Source organism: Leptidea sinapis, chromosome 4, assembly GCF_905404315.1.
Source record: "Leptidea sinapis chromosome 4, ilLepSina1.1, whole genome shotgun sequence".
Classification (NCBI taxonomy): Eukaryota; Metazoa; Arthropoda; class Insecta; order Lepidoptera; family Pieridae; genus Leptidea; species Leptidea sinapis.
The window spans coordinates 4,896,403-4,920,691 of record NC_066268.1 but is presented as its reverse complement, the minus strand read 5'-3'; the positions used below and the strand labels follow the sequence as shown (position 1 = coordinate 4,920,691).

The window sequence follows — 24,289 nt, the reverse complement described above, 5'->3', positions numbered from 1 at the left end:
AATTACCATACTGTCCCTTACTGTCATAAAAAAAATTGGACAAGAAAATCATCGTTGCAACTTTTTGAAATTCCATAATTTTTATAGTTCCTCTAAACTTTAGATTCTAAAGGAATAGATTCCCGTGTATATATATACATATATATATATATATATATATTGATATTAAAACTTATATACGGAACGCATTACTATGTTTTCTCAACAATCTCATCGCAAACTGTTACGACTGGCGTGGTAATGATTTAGTAGCTTCAGAGATATTGACGAGTGCTGTTAAATAATTGTGTACGGTTTTATATGTGGAATCGTTCGTTCTTTAGGAATTAAGTAAGTATTTAAAAATGTGTATAAAAATAATCTAATATTTATGTCATCAAATTTTGTAATATTTAACTATAGCTTTTTTTGAAATGGTTATTTTTCGTTTCGTCTCTACTATGGGGGGTCCTAAATAGACTGTATTTGTCAGGACTTAACTTTGAGGGTAGCTTTGAAGTTTTTCATGGTGATTTTAGAATACCTTGTCTTACTGTTAGTCGATGAAAACTCTATTAATCTAAAAGTAATCCTGGATATCGATCAAAAATTTGAATAGGACTTCTTATTGCAAATCTTGATTAAAATTTCGGGAACAGTTTTAAGTGAAACTAAATAAAATATTTAATTATATTATGAAAATAATAATATATATTTATATATATTATTATTTTGATGACTAATATATATATATATATCAAAATTTACATTACTGCCATTATCATTTTATTAAATAACATTATAAATATTTTTATTCAATATTATAAATGTTTTTTAAAATTTTTTTGAGAAGATTGTGTCACAAGGGACCAAACTAATGTATTGAACTTCGATAAAAGATTGGTCACCGCTACTGAAACTAAAATGGCGGGTTGCATAGTAAAACTTTGTAAAAATAATACTACAAGAAATAAGAAAGACACTGGGATCACATATCGTTAGTAAGTATTTTGTTAAATTCAATGTAAAATAACACGAAGCGTATGTTACAATTTTGAAAGATACCATTGAGTGTCAAGATGCCACCGCACACAAGCATAATATAATAGTTGCCGTAATAATAAAGCTATTGTTCTTAGGGAGTGCGGTATCTGGTTGGAGCGCAGCGTAGACCTTAAAAAAAATGTTTCCTAAATTTTAGATAGTTTTCAATTTAAAAGTATTCAATTTATTTATGGTGTATGTGGATGATGCAGCTACTGTACTCAATAACTTTTGTATTAATTTCCATTTACTTTTTTGACTTACTCGTGTAAGGCATTGACTATTTGACGTTTGAGTATGTTTTTTGTATCACTATGCAATTTGCATATTATATTGTAATTGAAATGATTTGTAAAACAATGAAAATATAAATCTTGATTTAAAAGAGTGGCAAAGAGTTTCTTGCTAATTCTTCTCATTAGCTCAAAACCCTTTACGAAGTAGCGGTAGATTCAATAAGAATAAATATTTTTTTTTGACATTCATAAGTGTCATTTCCGTAACCTAAACCTAAATAAAGTGATTTGGATTTGATTTTTTTTTGCTTTACTTTTTTTGTTATTTTGATTCTTTTTAATAGTACAAACTTATAAGAAGGCTATTCTGTTTATAATATTTTATATAATATTGAAGTGATAACTTCTTATGAGAGGGTAAACCGTATCGTAACGTAACGCGTAACGTAACAGCAGCGGTAGGCAGGCTCTTCCTCTCTCACTCTAACCAATTGTTACTTTTACAGGATTAAATAATGACACAAATACTAATATACATATTCAAAAATTGTATCTAAGAATAAAATATATTTTATAAGCAAAAAAAGATATTTAAATATTAAATAGTTGAAGTTATCACTTCTGTCTGAAGTCCCGAGACGCACACGTTTTTTTAGTGTTATTTAGTTATGAATTACATATTAGCGATAGTTTCTTGCTGTGTTTCTAATCAACGAATTTTAGTGACGGGTTGCCAATGACAAGAAAGCTCATGGTAGGTCAGAGAGCAATGCAGAGGGCTATGCTCGAAGTTTCCCTGCGAGATCGAATCAGAAATGATGAGATCTGTAGGAGAACCAAAGATACCGACATAGCCCAAATGATTGCGCAACTGAAGTGGCAGTGGGCAGGGCACGTAGCTCGATACAAATCTCGACCACGTACCGGAAGACGCGGTGTTGGTAGGCCCCCCATAAAATGGACACACGATCTCGTCAAGATCGTCGGAATACGTTGGATGAGGGCAGCGCAGGACCGATCTTCGTGGAGATCTTTGGGCTGTTCATAATCACAACAAATTCTATAAATTATTAATTTGTTTCAGTTTCAAAATGACAACACAAACCGCCACGATACAACAACCACAAGAAACAGTCATAGATAATGAACCTAGAAGTGGCGAAGTCAATTACGTAAGATGTTTAACGAATGATCCGAAATATTTAGCGCCAATACGAAAACTGGAAATGAAGCTGGGCTTTGTGACACCAATACGCTGGCAAAATACAATATTAATATCGCTGTTTCATATTTTAGTATCGTTTTATCTATTACACTTCTTATATAATGGACAACGATGTTTAAAGCAGACATTAATATTAGGTAAGTAGAGTCGGCATGGAAGGCAATGAGCAATATTAATTATAATCTTTTAAATAAAACACTTTTAAAGGATTAAAACGCGTGTAGTTGTAACTGTGATTTTACATTAGATTTTTCCGTAAAAGTTTTATTTTTATTTTAGCTAAGGGGGAAAACGAAATCCCTGAAAACGAGATCTGGAAAGATGTTGAAATGTCGGATTAAATAAATAAAAATAGAAATGTAACTTATGCGCAAAAATCTAATGTAAAAACACAGTTACAAGTTGTTTAGTTTTAATCTTTAAAAAGTATTTTATTTGACCCAACGGGTGACTCCAATTGATTTCTGTGTTAAGTTGTTTCTCCGATTACTGAACCGATTTTAAAAAAAATTTGAAGTCATAGAAAGCTTTCTATTTTCTAGGTCGAGTTTTATTGTTGAGACAGAATTTTGAATTTCGACTTGATTCAATTATCATAAATTAAAACAAATATGATTTACAAATTATTCATAATAACCACGCGCTATTTATATTTATTAAAAAAAAATCTCATGTGACCAAATAAGACGCTAATTCCTCATGTTTAAATATGGCGCCAAATTACAAAAGATACTTTTTATTGTTTTTGTTTGTATTATTATTAGTGAAGAGTAAGGCTTAGATCTGTAGAGAGTAGTAAGACTTTACTCAGACTTTACTTAAGAGCCTAAGACTTAGCTTAGTGTGATAAAACGCGAACTTGATTGTATATATAGGGTCTTAGGTTAAGCTCAGCATCATTTCAGCTGTCAAATTACTTTAAGAACAATGTCAAAGGTTTCAATCTGCTAATTTTTGCGTAAGTAAAGTCTAAGCAAACTCTGAGCACGCTCTATAGATATCAGCTTAAATCAATACCCACAAACTATTTAGAGCAATTATAGAAGTTTTCAGTTCAAAAACCGATATGGTAATTCCAATTAACCTAGAACCATATTTGGGAAGCTTCAACTCACGACACAACCAAAGGAAAATCTCCAAAAATCGTCAGTCTACAAAATGACACACTAACCAATATTTAAAGCAACAGAATATGTTAATATGAAAAGCAAACATGGATTCATGAACAAGACAAAAGTAAACGTTAATTCGCAAATATTTGTTCACGTGTTTTAAATTACGTGGCAGATGACATAACGTGTTTTTAGGTCCAGACCTGAAATAAATACTACACGGCCATATTGTTTCTGGACCTCGCAGCAACGTGAACCCCCTCCCCCCGGACTCATCCTGTTGCATCAGTACGTTTTGCAATTTCATTACCGATTTTATTCTAAGACATGATTTTTTCTATTGAGGAATCATAAACTAATCATGTTTCCAAACTGTATGATTCATAGAGTGAATCCGTAAATATCTTCTATATAAATTATACAACTAAAGCTTTTTAAGTACCTAAAGTTGAGAATAATATTTTACGTTGCTTACTTGGTTTAACTTTTATAGGTTAATAAAAAACATATTCTCATTTTTTATTTTAAATGATAATACAACAGAAATGTTCAGCAATTTTCGTTTGAACATTAAACATGAGAATGGCTAAACAACTTTGAGGCAAGGAAAAAGAAGGAACGCCTATTAAAGTTTTTACAAACATAATAACATAACTCTCGTTAAGACAATGTAAAAGTGCTACAATTACTAAAATAAATTGTGACAATAACATCCAATACGTATTATTTGAAAATAATTACGCTTGTTACAATATATATTCACAAATCTATAAGTTATAATTTAATTATGTCCATCACAATCTACAACCAAATACAAGCACAGGGCAGCGAGCCACCTCGCCTCCCCGGATCTTACGGCGCTAGGAACCGAGCGGGGTCGCGGCGCTGTGCCCCTGGCTCCTATCGTTTGTTATGCTCGTGCTCACGTTAGACTTGAGTTGGGGGAAACAAAAGGTTAGACTTGAGTTGGGGGAATAAGTTATATTCGAAATCAATGGATTTTTGTTACTTCAATTTTTTAAGTAAAATGTACGTGAAAGTTTTAAAATTTAGTCATGTAGAAATGGAAAATTAATTCTGTGGTGTAGTTTAGTCAGGTTTGTTCTGAAAAAATATTTTTATTTAATAATAGCTATACAGTAGGAATACGGAGTTGAAATGCTGCATGTAATCTGCAATCGTGTTTGGGATACAGAAAAATGGCCTAAAGACTGGGTGCACTCTGTGTTCGTATTACTACACAAGAAGGGGTCCACAAAAAAATGTAGCAACTACAGACTCATAGCTCTCACACGCCAGCAAGGTTCTCCTTTATGTCATTAACACCAGAATGCAAACTTTTCTGAATCCCGAAATAGCTCAGGAACATGAAGGTTTCGTCAAGGGTCGAGGAACCAGGGAGCAGAATTTAATACCTCGACAAATCATCGAGAAATCTAGAGAGTTTAACATCCCACTATATATCTGTTTTGTTGTCTTTCGCAAGGCCTTCGACACCGTGAAATGGCATAAGCTCTGGGACGTTCGTCTCATAACTCGACTCTACGAGGACGGAACTGCGACTGTTCGGATTGATGACGTTGACTCGGAAAGTTTCCACACACACGCTGGTGTTCGGCAGGGATGCATTCTCTCTCCACTATTATTCAACATATACACAGAGTGCATCATGAAAATTGTTTTAGAGCAATGGGACAAGGGAGTTTCAAATTACAATGGGGCCCGCATATTGAATGATTGGCGAACAGACTTAGTTCTGCAGCATACGCGGTTAAAAAGATTAGACAATTAACTGACATAGATACGGCGCGACTAGTATACTTTAGTTATTTCCATAGTACTATGTCCTATGGTATATTGCTATGGGGCAACGCTGCCGATATTAATACAATATTTGTGCTGCAGAAGAGGGCTATTCGCGCTATTTATAACCTAGTTCCTAGAGAATCATTAAGAGCAAAATTCAAAGAAATTAACATCTTGACTGTTGCTTCTCAATATATTCTTGATAATGTAATGTATGTTCATAGGCACATAAGTGAATTTGCCAGAAACTGTCATAACCATAATGTTAACATCAGGAACAGACATAAACTGATGATGCCTACTACTCGGCTAGGTCGAGTTAGTAAGTCTTTTGTGGGGCGATGTATATGCTTTTACAACAAGATCCCAGAAAATGTTCAAAACAAAAGTATTGCGTTATTCAAAAGAATTGTTAAAAAACGTTTGTGTGGTAAAGGTTACTATAACATAAATGACTTTCTTAATGATACCACAGATTGGGAATGGAGCGACCGCCCTCAGGATATTAAAAAATAAGTTTAATTGTACAATGTTACTTTGTAAATGTTACTTTAATTGTAAAACATATTTTTGATGAAAAAAAAAGGCCGCTGAGTTTGTTGCACCCATTCTTCTTAGGCCTGAGACATTCACTTTGGAATGGGTGGTAGTTTTTTTGACTTTCAATAAGTGATTTCACATCCTATTTTGAATAAAAATATTTGAATTTGAATTTGAATTCAGTTGGAGGAAGGAAAACATCGTACTTAAGATACGCTGATCATACAACTCTTCTCGCTCATCAAGAGAAGACATGAAACAGCTATTGGCACTCCTAGAGACAACTAGCTTCTCTTTAGGACTCGCAATCAACAGAGACAAGACCAAAATGATCATCGTGGACCGAATGGAACAAAATCAACCTGATATCACCCTGATTGGCAACTGTGAGGTTGTCCAAAGCTACGTATACCTCGGCTCTACGATCACGAACACTGCTGGGTGTGAAGACGAGATCCGTAGATGTGGTATCACACGATCTGCCGCTGACAAGCTGAATAAGGTCTGGTGCAACCGCAATATCACTAAAGCCACGAAAGTCCGCCTGATGAGAAGCTTAGTCTTTCCAATTTTCTTATATGGTGCAGAAACGTGGACGGTGCGCTTGAAAGACCGACGCGAAATAGACGCACTAGAAATGTGATGCTGGCGGCGACTGCTGCGAATTCCTCGGACTGCGTTTCGGACCAATGTTTTGATATTGGAAGAAGTCAAGGTGAAGGAGAGATTATCGTCGCCTATACAAATACGAATCCTCAAGTACTTTGGGCACGTTACACGAAACCAAAACTCCATGGAACGACTCGTCGTCCAAGGAGTAGTGGAAGGCAAGCGACTACGAGGTCGGTCACCTACGTGTTGGACAGATCTGATAAAGGCTGCGATCGCGGCAAGTGGAGGTGCATTGCGAGGGCGGTATCATCCACCACAGATACGTCTTATGTGTACCTACAGTCTCATCATGCAACAACGACCAACGAACGCATTTCTTCCACAATTACTCGTCGCTGCCTAATCGTGGCTTTAACCCGAATACAACATAAAGAAAGAGCAAGCGCGCAAAATCACCCAAAAATAATTAACTCAAGTGCTAGTAAGTAAGTAGTAAGTTAACATTTATGCCTATTTCTGCCGTGAAGCAGTAGTGTAAACATTATTCGCTGAAGGGCGCCGTAGCTAGATAAATTACTGTACAAATGAGACTAAGCATCTTATTGTGATAAGGTGACGAGCGCAATTATTGTACTGCCGCTCAGAATTTTTGGGGTTTTTCATGAATGATGAGCGGCACTGCATCGTAATGGTCAGGGCGTATCAATTACCATCAGCTGAACGTCTTGCTCGTCTCGTCACTTATTTTCATAAAGTAAAACGTTTTCAGTCAATTAAATTTGTAGTATCATAAATCAATAAAGTGTAAGGCTGGGTGGGCAGATATATTAGCTGTTATTGTTAAGGTTTAAGTCAAATTTAACGTTAACAGTAACGCTGACTTGAATATATACTGAGGAATGTGTTACACCATCGTATTGCTTGGCATAGTTGGCGAAGATTGGAAGGTTAACAGTTATGACGTCATCTTAAACTTGTCAAATGGTGCAACTAATTTTATGCTTACCCGGAACTTTGACATGTTTAATATTGTTAATGTTAGTTGATGCAACTCAGCATAAATATTTTCCAGTGAAGTTTTACTAATATACAGTAAAAGTATATCAAACTAAATTTAACCCAAACATTATATTTATTCATAGGTGGTAACGTAACTCAAAACGTCGTACAATGTATACTCGTAGTATACAATTTGTTCATTTTTATCGCGTATCAGCTTATGTGATATGTCAAATAATACAGTCACAAATGGAATATCAAAAACCACACCGTCTATCAGAAACATACTTTAAACAAAAATCGCGTCTGTCGTTGTCCGTAAACGATCCATAGATCAGGGTAATGCAAAAGCTGGAAATGAATCAACATATCAATCTCAGATCGTACAGTATAGAGCATTGATGTCAATAAATTTCATTCATTAAAAACTTGAAGGATGTCGCGTATTTTGCATAGAGACGTCGCTTCATTGTGTGTCTTCTACAACTTTTATCACGACGAGTGTGCCGAAGAACTGTTTTACCTGGTTCCTACCCGGAATTCCACCTTCGCATAATACGCCACAAATTAGGATATCATCTCCACCATCTGGATGCGTGGCGTTCCTCCACTGTGCAGTTTTTAAGGAACTTTCTTCGACGTACGCCTAAGCTATGGAATGGGCTTCTTAATTCATTATTAAAATTTAAAACTGTTGTTATCTGTTTCAGAGATAATATTTGGTCAAATGGCAGCATTTGGTATTACTGCAGGTGCTCATCGCCTTTGGACACACCGTTCATACAAAGTGAAGACGCCATTAAAAATTCTGTTGTTAATTTTCTACGCAACCGCTGGACAGGTAAATATGTTTTATCCTTAATAGCGTTTATTTAAACATTTATTTTTATTTATTTATTTCGATAATTAAGCCAACAAGACAGGATAATACAATTAAAATTTTAGTAAGTATTCGAGGGATAGTATGAAGTGATATCTTTACAGCTGGTGTAAACATAATTTACAATAGTGCGATAAACATAACAATGTTGAACAATAAAACATAATAAATTAAAGAAATGAAGAGTTAAACAAAAATTATGACGAAAAAGTGCTTCAGAAAGATGATATAATAATTAGCTTATAATATTTAGCTTACATAATGAAGATCTTAATATTTTATTGCAGTCGGTTTTAAATTTATTGATATTAACCATATGAACAAAGTGTGTCAGCTCCGACGCATGATTGGAGTTTACTCCTCAAGAACGAATGTCTTTGAACATGTACTAAACAAAATCAATTCCAATGGAGTCGGTTACAAACAGACATACAGCGGAAGCCAAAAAAAGTCAATAAATCCTTAATGCTCAAAATATGTCAGAAAATGCCCAAACAAAACTCCTGTTAAAAGCGGAACTCAAAATTCTAATTTTAAAAGGTGATGGACCTTTATATGAGGAAGTTACATTTTGGCACACCCTTATATGTAGGTATATTATAGGTACTATCACGCAGTATAATGTGTATGCTGGCTACACACAAGTATACACACTATATGAGTAGGTTTTACTCTCCATATTTTTCTCATACCGCGCCCTTTATGAAAACCGATTCTTAAGGAGTAAACTCCAAAAACATAGATATTACCATGTTTGCAGTAATATCATTAAAACAGCTCATTATTCTGTTTAAGGGGGCGTGTTTACCTATATTAGTTCTGCTGATTGCTGGGCTGAAAATATTTTTGATTGATTATCATGTCTATTTCTAGGGACTGTAAGGTCAGTCTGGGGATATGATTCTACCATGTATCATTTTATATAAAGTTGACACATCATTTATTTTTCGTCATATCTCCAATGATTTTATATTAAAACGGTCCGATCTTGTTTTATAGTCTGCACAATAAGGCTTTAATCTCTCAATATATATATTATATTGGGGTCACCTGGTGTTAAGTGATCACCGCCGCTCACATTCTCTTGCAACACCAGAGGAATCACAGGAGCGTTGCCGGCCTTTAAGGAAGGTGTACGCGGTTTTTTTGAAGTAAATATCGTATCGTCCCGGAAACACCGCACAAGGAAGTCCATTCCACAGCTTTGTAGGACGTGGAAGAAAGCTGCTTTAGAACCGCACTGTCGAGGACCGCCACACTTCAAGATGGTGAGGATGATATCCTCACTGGTGACGTGTCATGCGAAGGTGGAATTCGGCGGCAGCAATCAGGTAAAACAGCTCTTCGGAACACTCCCCATGATAAATGCGGTACAGGACACGCAATGAAATGTCTCTACGCCAAGTGATCCAACCGGTCACAAAGCACTGGGCCCCCGACAATTCAGGCTGCTCTGCGTTGCACGGCGTCAAATGGATAGAGGTGATACTGCGGTGCAACAGATCAGAGATGACAGCAATACTCCATATGTGGCCGGACCTGCGCTTTGTACAGCGCTACAATGTGGGCTGGCTTGAAGTATTGCCGTGCTCTATTTATGACGCCCAGTTTCTTCGAAGCCAAAAGCCAGATGGCCGCGGAATTGGCAATCGCTCGAGATATCGAGACCCAGAATTCCGATACTAGGCGAGGCTGTAAATAAAGTGTTTCGAAGAGTTTTTAGTGGTAAACGCGCAAACTTGAGTCTTCTGGGGGTTAAATTGGACACGGTTCAACTTACCCCATTCTGCGAACTTCTCAAGAGAAGACTCAATAGAAGGCACAAGTTTCTCCCGGCACTGGTTGACGATTTCCCTAGAAAGACTTGCATGGCCCGTTTATATGGCATCACCCGTGCTGTCATCTGCATAGCAATGTATGTTGGAGATGTCCAACATATCATTGATATGCAGAAGAAACAGTGTGGGAGATAGCACACAGGCTTGGGGCACTCCAGCTTTCACGGGCTTGGGATTCGAACAATAACCGTCAATAACGACCTGTATGCTGCGCTCAGTGAGCAACCTGGAGGTTCACATGCATAAGCTCTCGGGAAGCCCAAATGATGGAAGTTTTGTGAGAAGTGTCTTGTGCCATACACGATCAAAGGCCTTCGCCATATCCAGGCTAACTGCCAGGTCTTCCCCCTTGCTTTCGATAGCCCCCGCCCATCTATGTGTTAGGTATACCAGAAGATCACCTGCCGATCGACCATGGCGAAATCCGTACTGTCGGTCGTTTATCAACTGGTGACCCTCTGGGTATACCAAGAGCTGGCGGTTAATTATGCTCTCCATGATTTTGGAGAGCAGGGAGGTAATAGCAATAGGCCTAGTTTACTAGTTTGCCGGATCCGAACTGTCTCCTTTTTTGGATCGGATGGACAAGGGCTGACTTCCATATGTCAGGGACTACGCCTTTTGAATAAGAGTGCCGGAATAAACGCGTTAGCACCGGCGTCAACTCAGGGGCACACGTTCTGAGCACGATTGAAGAAATGCCATGCGACCCGCTCGACTTCCTGACGTCCAACGAAAACAGAGCTCGCCGAACAGTTTTCTGTCTGAACTGTACTTCAGGCATTGAGCTTTGACATCGCGGGATAGTCGGCGGTGTTTTTCCGTCGTCGTCAAGAGTCGAGTTGGAGGCAAAAAGAGCGCACATGAGATCGGCTTTCTCTTTTGCCGTATGGGCCAGGTTGTCAATCCTCATGTGCAACAGCGGCAGGGACGGCTGGTTGAAGTTACTTAGAGCAGCTTTCGACGACGACCAGAACTTGCGTGTTCCGATCGGGTAACTGGAAAGCTGCTCGCTGATTTTGACGACGTGCTTCGACTTCGCACAGGCGATTTGCCGCTTAAAAATTCTGGGGCATGGTTATATTTTCTCATTAGAAATTTGCAGTTCGGATCCAGCGCCGCAACCCAAGTTCGATACGCCTGTTCTTTGCAGTCAGATGCTGCTTTAACTGACGCATCGAACCAGGGCTGCGATCTGCCACCGATTGGTACTAGAGAGCTTGGTATAAAAATATCCATGCCCTGCAGTATCACATCGGCTACTGCAACGACGCAAGCACTAGGATCATCCGAAGGGAAACAAACATTGCCCCAAGGGTAGGATGCAAAAAAGGAACGCATTCAATCCCAATCTGCTAACTTGTAGTGCCAAACGCGGCGGGTCGCTGGTGGTCTGCGACGTTGGCGTCGGATACGCACTACACTCCTGACCAGGCAATGGTCGGACGTCCTGAGAGGGAATAACTTTCGGGATGTGTAGTCAGCAGAAGATCTAATAAGGACGGTATGTGGCTATCCACATCCGGGAGCCGCGTTGGTGACTCAACCAATTGGGACAGACCATACGCCAATGCAAAATTATGCATGGGTCGCCCTGCGTAGTCTGTGGTAGGTGATTCAAGCCATTCGGCATTGTGCCCGTTGAAATCACCTAAGACTACGATTTCAGCGGAGGGGATCTGTGCAAGCACGTCGTCAATTGCCGCTTGAACACAGCACATGAGGTGATCCGTTTCTGCGTTACCACTATGGAACCTGTAGACACACGCGAGAGCAGATATCCTCCCTAACTTACACACATATCCCGGCATGAGGCAAAAATTGTGCACAATTTTGTACCCGGGGTACGTTAAATATGACGTATCGCTAGGTCGAGATATTTGCGTCTCCGTAAGGAAACACAAGTACGGCTGTGCCGTCTCAAGGTGGTGTTGGACGGCGTTAAAATTGGAGTGAATACCCCTGATATTGCAAAAGTCCACGTTGAGCGAGTTGCCGTGTTGTTACCAGGGGGGTGCAACTTCCTTACATTGGCACAGGAAAAAAATTTGCATTGATAGTGCTGCCACTACGCTATTATATATCTATTAGGCACGCTGCAACTTCACCACAATGGCAATAATTTAACATGCATGATAGATGGATAGATGGAGCTACTGATATCAAAAAACTTACTTAACTTACTTTTTAAAACAAGACTTGACTATCGTGTTGTAATCATTAAATGCCTCTCCTTATTTAAAGGTAACTGCTGAACTTAATAAACGAATAATTTCCACCCACACAAAACAATTAGCAAACATCAATGTGCATTCAATACGGTCTTCTCCGACTCTGGTAGAGCCGGTACCCTCCTGGGGTAAAATCTTTTTAAGTTCCGCTGTCATATTCGGGTGGAGGGGGGTTGAGGGAATGGCCTCAGGTCCTCGACACTAACCTATGCGAAACATAGTGGCACTAGGTAGCTACTTCGCGCCGGTATTCTGTGCGAGTGTGGTAATTAGCCCGGACTAGTCTGGCCCGATTGTGCTGACGTCATAAGACGGCAGCGTGACTCTCCGACTTCCGAAAAGCTCTTAGTCGCCTCTTGCGACACCCTTGGGCCTGGGACTTTTTTTTATGGAATAGGAGGACAAACGTGCGTACGGGTCACCTGTTGTTAAGTGATCACCACCGGGCAGGGTGTTATTTCCGTGACCTACATGAATAAGATGATTGATTTGATTTGATATGAAAAACAAATATACGCTGGACAGCAAATAAACCGGGCCACCAACTACTTCGGATCTCTGACTCGATTTGCTCAAAAAGTATAAGACTTACAACTATCTTAATTATACTTACAGAAATAACGTTTCATGATGATTAAAATGTCTATAAATTTATTATAAAGCACCAACAACTCACATTGCAATCGAGCAACGAACACGATGGAAACGATGTTCTCTGTTTTGACTAGAGATCGCGATTAGCGTTCGTTTTACTACAATGAGAGGATATTTCTAATTATTTCCATAGTTTTTCTCAACCGTTTGATCTAACGCACGTAATTTTGCTACTTTTTTCGGTCAATAATGAATACCACACCTCAGGCAGCAGCTCAATCTGTAGCACTACTTCAAGCAGGCCTCACACAACGTGAGGTCGCTTGAAGACTTCGAATAAGCAGATCTTCAGTGCAACGAGTTTACAGACGATATCTAGAGACTGGAGCATTCGATTGCCGTCCAGGTACGGGCAGAACTAAGGCTATATCAATAGAAGATGATCGTTACAATATTACTGTTCTGCGAAAATGCCGCCTCAACGCAGTTCAAGTCCAACAAAGTCTGCGTGACGAATGCAAAGTGCTCATAAGTTCAGAAACCGTCACAAGAAGACCCGCTGAACGGAACCTGACTCCAAAGAGAGCTGCAACAGGTCCAACGTCGAGCTGGGCTTGAATTTGCTCGGGAGCATAGGGATTGGACGTTAGATCAGTGGAGTAATGTTCTCTTCACTGATGAAACCAAGGTGAGTCTACATGGAAGTGTCGGACGACAGAGAGTATATCCTGTGGGAATAGGTGTTCCACAGGGTTCTATTCTCGGTCCTTTCTTGTTTCTTATATATATTAACGATCTACCGTTTGTGGTAGATGATAGCCATGAGATTGTATTGTTTGCTGATGATACTTCACTTATTTTTTAAAGTGAAGCGACGTGCAGATATTGATGACGAGGTAAACAATGCACTCTCAAAGATAGTGCGTTGGTTTGAGATGAATAATCTGCACTTAAACAGTTAAAAAAACAAAGTGTTTACGGTTCATTACACCAAACACAGCGGAGGTACAAACCAACGTACTTATAAATTACCAGAGATTGGAACTTGTGGACACTACGGTCTTCTTGGGTATCACGTTAGATAAAAAGCTTCAGTGGGGTCCACATATTACCCATCTAGCAGATAGACTCAGCTCGGCGGCATATGCAGTTAGAAAGATTAGAGAGTACACGAATGTTGCGACCGCTGAAGTACACTAGTGCTTCAGTTATTTTCACAGCATCATGACGTACGGTATTTTACTATGGGGTCATGCTGCTGACATTGATATAGTGTTTGCTCTGTAAAAGAGAGCCCTTCGTGCTATTTATCAGCTTGGTTATAGACAGTCTCTCAAATAAAAATTTAAATAAATTAATATTATGACTGTTCATTGTCAGTACATTCATGAAAATTTAATATATGTTCACAAAAATCGTCACCTTTTTGCTCTTAATAGTGATTTTCCTTATTATAACACTAGAAATAAGGGATTGCTTGTAACTAATTCTAGTAGGCTTCATAAGATACATAATAGCTTTAAGGGTAAATGTATACACTTGTATAATAAAGTCCCAGCCACTGTTTAGGCACTATCTATAAATAAATTTAAATGTTTTATAAAAAAATGGCCCGGTTTATTTGCTGTCCAGTGTATACATATATCATATAATTATGAATGTGAAATGTGTGAAAGAACAACACAAAATAATATTGCGTGTACTATTTTAACATTTATAAATTTATTAATTTTTGAGTTTTGTTGGTTAAAGGATACGATAAATATTTAAATATTATAATTATTTTATTCACACATTATGCCCACGATAGCTTGCACGGAAATAAAAATTTAGGAAGTGCTTATTATCAGTGGTAGGAATATACGTACGTTCTAACGTTTGCTGAGAACTTTCCTTTTGCGAATCAAGCTGCTGCCTTGTTTCTTATCATTGTGTTGTTAAAATAATCCTTCGTATATTTTACAATGAATATCTCTTTTTTTCTTTTTGAAGTTATACTAATATATAAAATATAAAGTGAAATTTAAAATTGCGCGCGCATCACTGTAATACAAAAGTAACAAGTTGAAGTTGGTTCCTAAAAATTTTTGACGTTTGCGACATTCGTTATTTATTTATTTTTGGTTTCTTCGTCCATTATAAGAATAAGCAAAGGGTTCAAGCCCGTACAGCCGTATTCGTTATTTAATAATTAATTGTCAAAGCCATCGCTGCAAGATTTTTACAATATTGTTCTTTCTACAAACGTAGAATAGCACGAGGAATAAATAATTTTAATGATTTTTGCTTCGTTAGGCCAAAGAAGTATAACTTCTTGCGTGCATACATAAGTACACACACACTTTTTTTTTTCTTTTATTCATATAATGTTAATTGTTCATATCTATTGTATTTCTAAAAGAAATGGTGGCAGTTTTCGAAAATAAAGATTATTATTATTATAAAATATGCTGGAGGAAGTTATTAATATAACAATCGCCTTTACCAGTTAATTAATATATTGAACAACATAATAATTTGTTAACTGATCAAATATTTACTGTCATTAATTAAATAACTTAACGAGTTACAACTTATGTTTGACTGCGAAGTCTTGCTTTAAAAGTAAATAAGGAAAATTTAAATCCAAAATTATTTATACTATACCAATATGCAACGTACAATAAATGACATTAGTTTTTATCGAATTTTAGGGTTCCGTAGCCAAATGGCAAAAAACGGAACACGTATCGATTCGTCATGTCTGTCTGTCTATTTGTTCGTGTATAACACAACCATTTTTTTCCGAAACTATAAGAACTGAACTGTTGAAACTTTGTAAGTTGATGTATTCTGTGAACCGCATTGAGATATTTACACAAAAATAGAAAAAAACGATAAATTCTGGGGGTTCCCAATAATAAAAAATAAGACTGTCTAATACTGAGAACTGAAACTCAAAAATTTTTTATCAAACCCATACCTATGGACTACAAAAATGATTTATATGGCAAAACAACGTTTACCAGGTCAGGTAGTATTAAATATAACTACTACATTACACTGCTACTTACAGCAATATTTTTATGGAATAATTTCACGATTTCATGTAAAAAAGTAATATAAACTCTAATGATAATAACAGAATAACCACATTTCGTACCCCAATCACTAAAACAGGCTTTGCTCAGTCACAATATAAATTTAATTCGGCATACGCTTATAACTACTTCAGTAAATATAATAAAAATATAAGTAAAATAAATAAATACACTCTAACAAAATCTTTAAAATCATGGCTAGTAGTATTAAAATACGACGATACAGAAAACGTTCTTAAAACTAAAACTTAAGCATCAATTACTAACATTTATTTAATCTTGTGCACATACTAACATAGACTTAATAAAAATATAAAAACACACACACACACTATCACACACACACGCAATCACACACACACACAGACTTACACACATACACATACACGCACACACACGTATCTCTCTTTGGTGAGTTAGTGAGGGTACTACATATTATTAGTTGAATAAATGATTATTATTATTATTATTATTGCCGCATTTACTCCAGTTGTTTAAATATTCTTGGTCAATAACCAGCAATGTAAAACATTTATTCAGTTCAGCTTACGACGTATTTTTTATTTAGAACCCGATTCGGATAGTGACAGTTAACACACGACTAAGGAGAGAATTGTGCTTAAATTGTCTTTAAGGCACGGACTGACTAGGATTGTAAACTCTACAACCAACCCTACAATATTTGTATTCATCATGTGGGCATTCTGCAAATGGGCATTTATTTTACTGATTTTCTTTTGTTTATTCAATATTTACATATTAAATTGAAAAATTTTTTGGTTTAAGTTTTAGAAATATACTAATTCTAGTAAATTCTTTAACGAAAGAATGTTTTTATTGCTAAAAATTCGGAGATTATTAACTCCAAAATTAAGTTTTGGGAAGCAACTTCCAAATTTTTTATTGGATATTTCAAATTATATAATAATATTCTATTCGGTTCAAAATATTCTTTAAGACCTTATTTGTACTGTGTTTATGTGTCGGAATATTTTCATTGCGTTATATTGTAATCGACTCTCTAAGAAACCAAATTTTGTGGATATTGAGGTATGACCGCACCTTAAGCACACTTTTGCCCTTCCACTATCAGACAGCGAATATCACTCAGCTATGTTTTTCGTAAAACTTAGCTTAGTGTAAGTTTTACGTAATGAGTAGTAAAGTCTATGTACGCTGTATAAATCTCAGCCAAAGAAAGAAGGGATCATGCGGGGAGAGCTTTTCGCAAGTTCATTTTACCCTATAGTCTGACACAACTAGTGACTGAGCAAACGTGAATCCAACACGTAGATCTTCAACATTCCACAGCTTCATTGCCGTATTTTCTGTTGACCTCACATCCGGTCAGCTACCTAGTTTCTGTGGGATTACTAATTCCAACTAACCGCAGGTTATACATACAATGTAAAAACGTCGATTTTAGTTGAACAACTGCAAAGTCGCTTGTGATCTACAAAGAAAAAGAAATGAAAGAAATAGGAAAGAATGTCTGTTTGTTTGGTTTAATTCCATATGTTATACCTTAAAAAATAGATGTTAGGGAGTTTCTCTGTTGCTTTAAAGTTGGTAGATACTCACGCACAAACACACACACAATTTCTTTCTATCTAGGATTAAAAATTTACAAGTGGGAGGATACTTTGCACTGGATGCCGGCTAGATTATGGGTCACCTCAATGGCGCCTCTTTCTGCCGTGAAACAGTAATGTGTAAACATTACTGTCTTTCGGTCTAAAAGGTGCCGTAGCTAGTGAAATTACTGCGCAAATGAGACCTAACATCCAATGTGTCAATGTGACGAGTGCAGTTGTAGTGCCCTTGAGAATTTTTGGGGTTTTTCAAGAATCCTGAGCGGTACTGCATTGTTATGGGCAGGGTGTATTAATTACCATTGGCTTTATTGTGGTAAATGAATAGGTAAAACAGAGTGCCAAGTGTGTGAAAGTTAACTACGATTTGTACGGCATCGACAGAGCGCCATCTAGTGAAAGTAGAGGGAAACATCATAGCGCTCTTTCGACAGATATCTCGACCTAGCGATACATCATATATAACGGTCCCCGGGTACAAAATAAAGGATACATTTACTTCACATCTGAGTAAAACTAAATTTCCAGAACAAACTGTATCACTGGGTCCGTGATCATCGTCTCCACCATAAGAAATCCGAGACATCAGCTGATCCTCATGATGTTTCCCGTGGCTTCTTCTTCTCCCACGTCGGATGGCTCATGATGAAGAAGCATCCAGACGTACTGAGCGAGGGTTCGAAGATTGATATGAGTGACATATCTGGTGATCCTTTGTTAAATATATTCGATAGGTAAGGATTTGGCTTTCTTATTTAATAGTATAACTTACTATTTCGTCTTCTTTTTCAATTTCGAAGTTACATAACCAAGAAATTTTCCCACTTACAACTGGTTCTTAAATACATAGTTTCAAAAATTGTATAAATTCTTATTTTAGTCAATAACTTAAAATAATAATTAAATGAAGTTTCCTTACCAGAGGCAGATGTAATCAAAATGTATAGTGTTTCATTTTGTTGTTTTTTTCTTCTTACTATATACTACAGCTATATTGCTAGTGCCAAGCGTATCTAACTGTTTATTGAACAAACACAAACTTATAATGCCTACTACTCGGCTAAGTCGATTTAGTAAGTCTTTTGTGGGGGGACGTATATGCTTTTACGATAAGATCCCAGAAAATATTCAAAACAAATGTATTACATTTTTAAAAGAATTCTTAAAAAACATAAATGACTTTCTTAATTTTACCACAGATTGGGAATGGAGCGACCACTCTCAGGCTATTAAATAATAAATTTTATCGTACGATATTACATATACATTACGTAGATACATTGTAACAATATTTTTATGAAATAAAGGCACACAGGGTAGAAGTCAAACTTCTGGAAAGTTCTTGATAAAAATACTCACTGGAAATACTAAAGTATGAGTCTCAATCGTTTCGCTTTTTCGTTTCATCGAGTTTCAATCACAACGATTCTAAAGAAGTTTCACTTCAAAAAGGAGCGCGCTAAGTTACTTGCGCCCGTTCTTCTCAGATACTTTTTCGAATAGATGGTAGTTTGTGACTTTAAATTTTTTATATCCTATTTTAAATAAAAATATTTTAATTTGAATTTAAATTTCTTGTTAATCAATATCTGTAACAGTCACAATAGATTCGCTTTCCTTTCTTATTTTGATTTATCCCCATTAGATATGTTTTGTTTGTCAAGGCGCTAGTTTATTGTAAGTCTTTTCTTTCCAGAAACTTCAACCTACTGAAGCTGCTGTTCTGTTTCTTGCTACCAGCAGTCTTGCCAGTGTTGTTGTTTGGTGAAACTTGGACCATCTCGATATTAGCAGTTCTTGTGCGATATCTCTTAACATTAAACTTCACTTGGTCAGTTAACAGTTTTGCTCACCTCTACGGATTTAAACCTTATGATAGGTAAGTCTACTATCTATATTGTACTACAACCAAGACTTGAAATGGCTGATTGAAAATAATTTTTAAAGTATTAAGTAATATTTAAATAAGTATTAAGTTTTTGCTTGCTTTTAATTTAAGATCTGGACTTACCCTATTCTAAATCAAAATAAATAATTTCATTTCATTTCATAACATTACATACTTCACGGCCTCGGCAGCACGCCGCATGTCTTGATCCGCAGCGGCGCGTCGATACAAATCCGCAGCTACGGCGGCGCACCTTCGCGGCGCTCTTAACTAATACGAATATGTAAAATGGCTTATTATTATGGCTTAGTAATAGCCGAAAATTTAAATATATGGCGTGGTTTATTTAATCTTCGATATCATCTGAAGTAATCATGATATACTAGAAATACAATTATTATAATCTACATTATTCCCACAGTTTCTCCACAGCTGAATATCTAAGTGATCGGACAGCTTGGGACTAGATTATGATTTAAACAATTTGTTATGTTTCAAAGTATATAGTAGATAACCCTCACTTCAGGGATTAAATTTATTACACAAATAAAATTTGAAAACAAAATTTTATGAACAATGTTCTATCAAATATGTTATGACCTCTTGGGTTCCATGCGAGCGGTCTACCACTGAGCAAACCGTTCGAGTGACGTATCGTTGATAAATCTTGTCCAGTTCAACTCTCAGGTTGTGGCTTCATTTACAGGATCTACTTTACAGTTGATAACCTGCTCAACCCCAATATTTGAATATTAATAAATTGACGTGAGATATCGTTCTTCCAAATCTAAACATTTGTTATATTTTAAAGTGATAAGTGGGTTATTATGTCACTCGAACGGTTGGCTCAGTGGAAAGAGCACTCGCACGGAACCCGAGAGGTCACGGGTTCGAATCTGAAATTTTGTTGTCAAAATTAATTTGTGTAGAAAAGCCCATGTTAAGATTTAATTACTTCAATACCACGTGGACTTTGTAGAAAATCATAGTTTTACCCTTGCTGTAAAGTGTATGTTGGCAATACGTATGTAAAAAAAAGTATGCAATAATATTTAAAAAAATGATAAAGTATCTTGCTGCAAGACAACCTATGAAAACAGGCCAGGCTTATTACAGTTTTCGTGACAAGCTACGTCTTACACACGCGATTTGTGTCAGTGTGAGTGCATTACTCAAAATAGAGGTTAACTTTGAACCTCAATTTATTCGATGTTTTCACGGCTGTCATAGAATGTCTGGGCGTATAAATGATCTAGGAATTATTAATATTATTATTTTTGTAAATCGCAATTTAGAGCGTACGGGACTTCACATAAACCACAATAGCTTACGGAGTGGAGAGAAGCTAGTTGTCATAAATAGAGTATGGCAATACTTCAAGCCGGCCCACTTTCTATCGCTATACAAATATACTATGTGCAACGCAGAGCAGCTCGAATTGTCGTGGACCCAGTGCTCTGTGAACGGCTGGATCACTTGGTGTTGCATAGAGAAGTAGCTACATTGTGTGCCTTCTACCCACAGACGTAGACAAGTAGATAACGCAAATCCCTCCGTCTGTATGAAAACCAAGCGTGCCCTTTTTTTTGTACCTACTGTAACGTCGTTAAAATTGCCAGTGTATCGAGCCTAACGCTTAGCCACTCACCACATCATTAGTTGACGTTTTCAGTACATCAGTAGTCGGTATAGCTTATTACTAAAATCGGAAATAAAATAAATAAATAAAAGGTATTTATTTCAAGCATAATAAAACCCATAGTTACAAAAAATTTTGGACGCTGTAAGGGGGTGCCAAGTTAAAAGTAAAATTTTACTAACTAAAACTATATAAATATTGCACAAATTTGTGCAGTAATTTTTTGTTCTTGTCCATGTGAACAGAGATCCAGCGCTTAAAAACTGAATTCCTGATGTCATCAGAGACAGCCACGAGTATTTTGCTGTCGGAACGTTGTAGTCTCCGCCAGAAAGAGGCAACGCGAGACCGAATTATGGCGAAAAAGTCGGGGACCTCAGCGTCTGCGAACATGCCCGACGCGCTGCAGCACCGCGGGAGCCGCATAAGAGCCCGGAACGCATCATTGTACTGGACTCTTATTCTGCTCATAGCTTTCTCGTTACCCACAGCTGGCAGGTGTACATGCCTAAACAGTATGCCTTGAATAATGTGGTTTTTACATCCTTGCTGCATTTTGCAAATCGTCGAGCGAGCATGTTGCCTCTGACTGCAAGGGCCCTCCGCTCGCGCTCAATGTCATCATCGTCATACAACCGTTCCGTCAACAAATGTCCTAGGTACCTGAACTGCTTAACTGCACCAACCACCGTGCCGTACAAAAACACACTCGGCACTCTCCTCGGAGGCTGTCTTGCCTTAAACACCATCATTTGAGTTTTAAAAACGTTTTATTTCAGTCCGGGCGCATTTCCATAATGCTCACAGACCGAAAGCAGCTTCCTCAATCCCTTGATCGAGGGGCTGAGGAGCAGCATGTAATCCGCATAGCTTAGGTTATTCACGCAAACGTTCCCTATATGGCAGCCTATCTTGGTGCTCCTCAGCTCCTCAATCAGCCCATTGACAGAGAGATTAAACAGATCCGGAGAGGTCACCCCCCCCCTCACGAACTCCACACTCTAGCCTATAATTGCTAGAAGTTGCGTCGCCCCATTTTACACAGTTCGTTTGGTTTCCGTACCAGAATCTCAGCAGCTCTAAAGGATATTGTAGTTGATCAAGTCAAATGCGCGGCTTAGGTCTAAGAAGCACGCATAGACAGTAGTATTTCTGGACGTGTAGTAACTAAAAGTTCCCTTTAAACTAAATATAGCGGCATCTGTCGAGAGTCTGGGACGGAAACCAAACTGCGCGTCATAAATTTTGATGTTTTTAAGCAGCCCAGGATAAAGAAGACAAGCAATCATAATAAAAATAAAATAAAACCGTCAAAGGAAGAGTATTGCACGGGGAGTGTTCAGAAGAGCTGTTTAACCTGATACCTGCCGCCGAATTTCACCTTCGCACGACACGCCACAAGTTAGGATATGATCCCCACCATCTGGATGTACAGTCCACAGTGTGATTTTAAGGGAACTTTTGACTTATACAAGCTGTGGAATGAGTTTCCTTGTACGGTGTCTCCAGGGCGATACGATATGGGTACCTTCAAGAATAGCGCGTACAGTATTCTAAAAGGCCGGTAAAACTCCTGTTATTCCTATGGTGTTGCAAGAGACGCTCATTTGTCTCCCTCTTCCTACAAACAAGTACCGCTGGCTAGTGCGTACGATAACAGAACTATATTTCTTCCAAAAAGTTCGTGACTTCAGCACTAAAAATGTTTGAGACTTGCACAAATAATTAATAAAACGTAAATATTCCAGAAAAATAATGCCAGCAGAGAATTTCGCTGTTTCCCTAGTTGCAATGGGAGAAGGTTGGCACAATTACCACCACACGTTCCCCTGGGATTACAAGGCTTCTGAACTCCCGTATTTCTTCAATGTGAGCACACTATTTCTGGACGCGGCAGCTTATATTGGTCAAGCATATGACATGAAACAGGCCTCACCGGAATTGATTAAGGCAACTGCAGAAAAGAATGGAGACTCCAGTTGGAAGACTTCTTAGTAATTTTTAACATATAATCTTGTTGAAGTTGATTTAAGAAGAAGAATTGGTAATGCGTTGATTAAATGAAAAAAAAATGTTGTTTCAGTGACCACATTTGTCGAAAGTTGTATACCTAATTAATGATTATCATATTTTATTTTAAATAAATAAACTGATATATTTGTTATGTTATTACTAATTTGATCCTGTTACTAAGGGCCAGTATTCACGAAAGCGAAAAGGAGAGGAGATAAGCTGCGAAGCTGTCAGGTTATTTCCACCAAAGCGTAGAGGAGATGTGAGCTGTGATTATAACAACGCTTTCGTGTGTGCGAGGCGCGGGGAGAAGGCAGCGTGGAAATATGAGACATCTCCTCTCCTTTCCGCTTGATACATTTCCACCGAAGCTAAGCGGAGAGGAGATGTGGAAATAACGAAATCTGATTGCTTATCAAAATATATCTCCTCTCATCTTCGCTTTGGTAGATACCGGGCCTAAGTTTATAACAATGGTTTTAATATTTTTGAAATATTGCAATCTGTATAGAAGTATTCTAAATTAAAAAATTTTTAAAGTCATTTTATTTATCCTTAATAATATTATAAGGCCGAAAGTTTGTATAGATTTTTGTTACTCTTTCTCGCAAATATTTTAATGAAACTTTACAATAATTGAGTGAATCGAAGCGAAGCTGGGCAAGTTGAGCAATTATGCTAAATTAGCACGCACTATTAATATTTATTTTAAAATTGAGCAAATTGATCAAATCTTGTTTGATTTATTTTTGTTTCTGTACACAGACATAGTTAACCTCGCTTCGCTCAAATATACTCCGCAGCGAAGCGGTACGACGAGCGACTGCGGCATCCTAGTATAGCTTATAGATCAAAATAACACATAAGCCATAATTTATAAAGGTATTGTGGGAATTGTCCTAAATATATAGATAGGTGTATATTAAATTTTTACTGCTTTACAACATCCACTCGGTGCCGTCACTAGAATCAGCTAGTATA

The 24,289-nt window shown here is 37.3% G+C and overlaps 1 protein-coding gene across 2 annotated transcripts; it reads left to right on the top strand.

The window, feature by feature from the left end:
- Positions 1-215: 215 nt before the first annotated feature.
- Positions 216-23,454, top strand: LOC126979775 (acyl-CoA Delta-9 desaturase-like). Of its 2 annotated transcripts, XM_050829304.1 has the most exons (6): positions 216-330; positions 2,344-2,621; positions 8,264-8,394; positions 18,297-18,502; positions 19,465-19,647; positions 23,044-23,454. In XM_050829304.1, the coding sequence occupies exons 2-6, from the start codon at positions 2,351-2,353 to the stop codon at positions 23,288-23,290; spliced, it is 1,038 nt and encodes a 345-aa protein (XP_050685261.1). In that variant the 5' UTR covers positions 216-330; positions 2,344-2,350; the 3' UTR covers positions 23,291-23,454. The 2 variants fall into 2 exon arrangements, with proteins under 2 accessions (XP_050685261.1, XP_050685262.1); XM_050829305.1 differs by lacking the exons at positions 216-330; positions 2,344-2,621 and adding an exon at positions 6,919-7,039.
- The last annotated feature ends 835 nt before the right edge of the window (positions 23,455-24,289 follow it).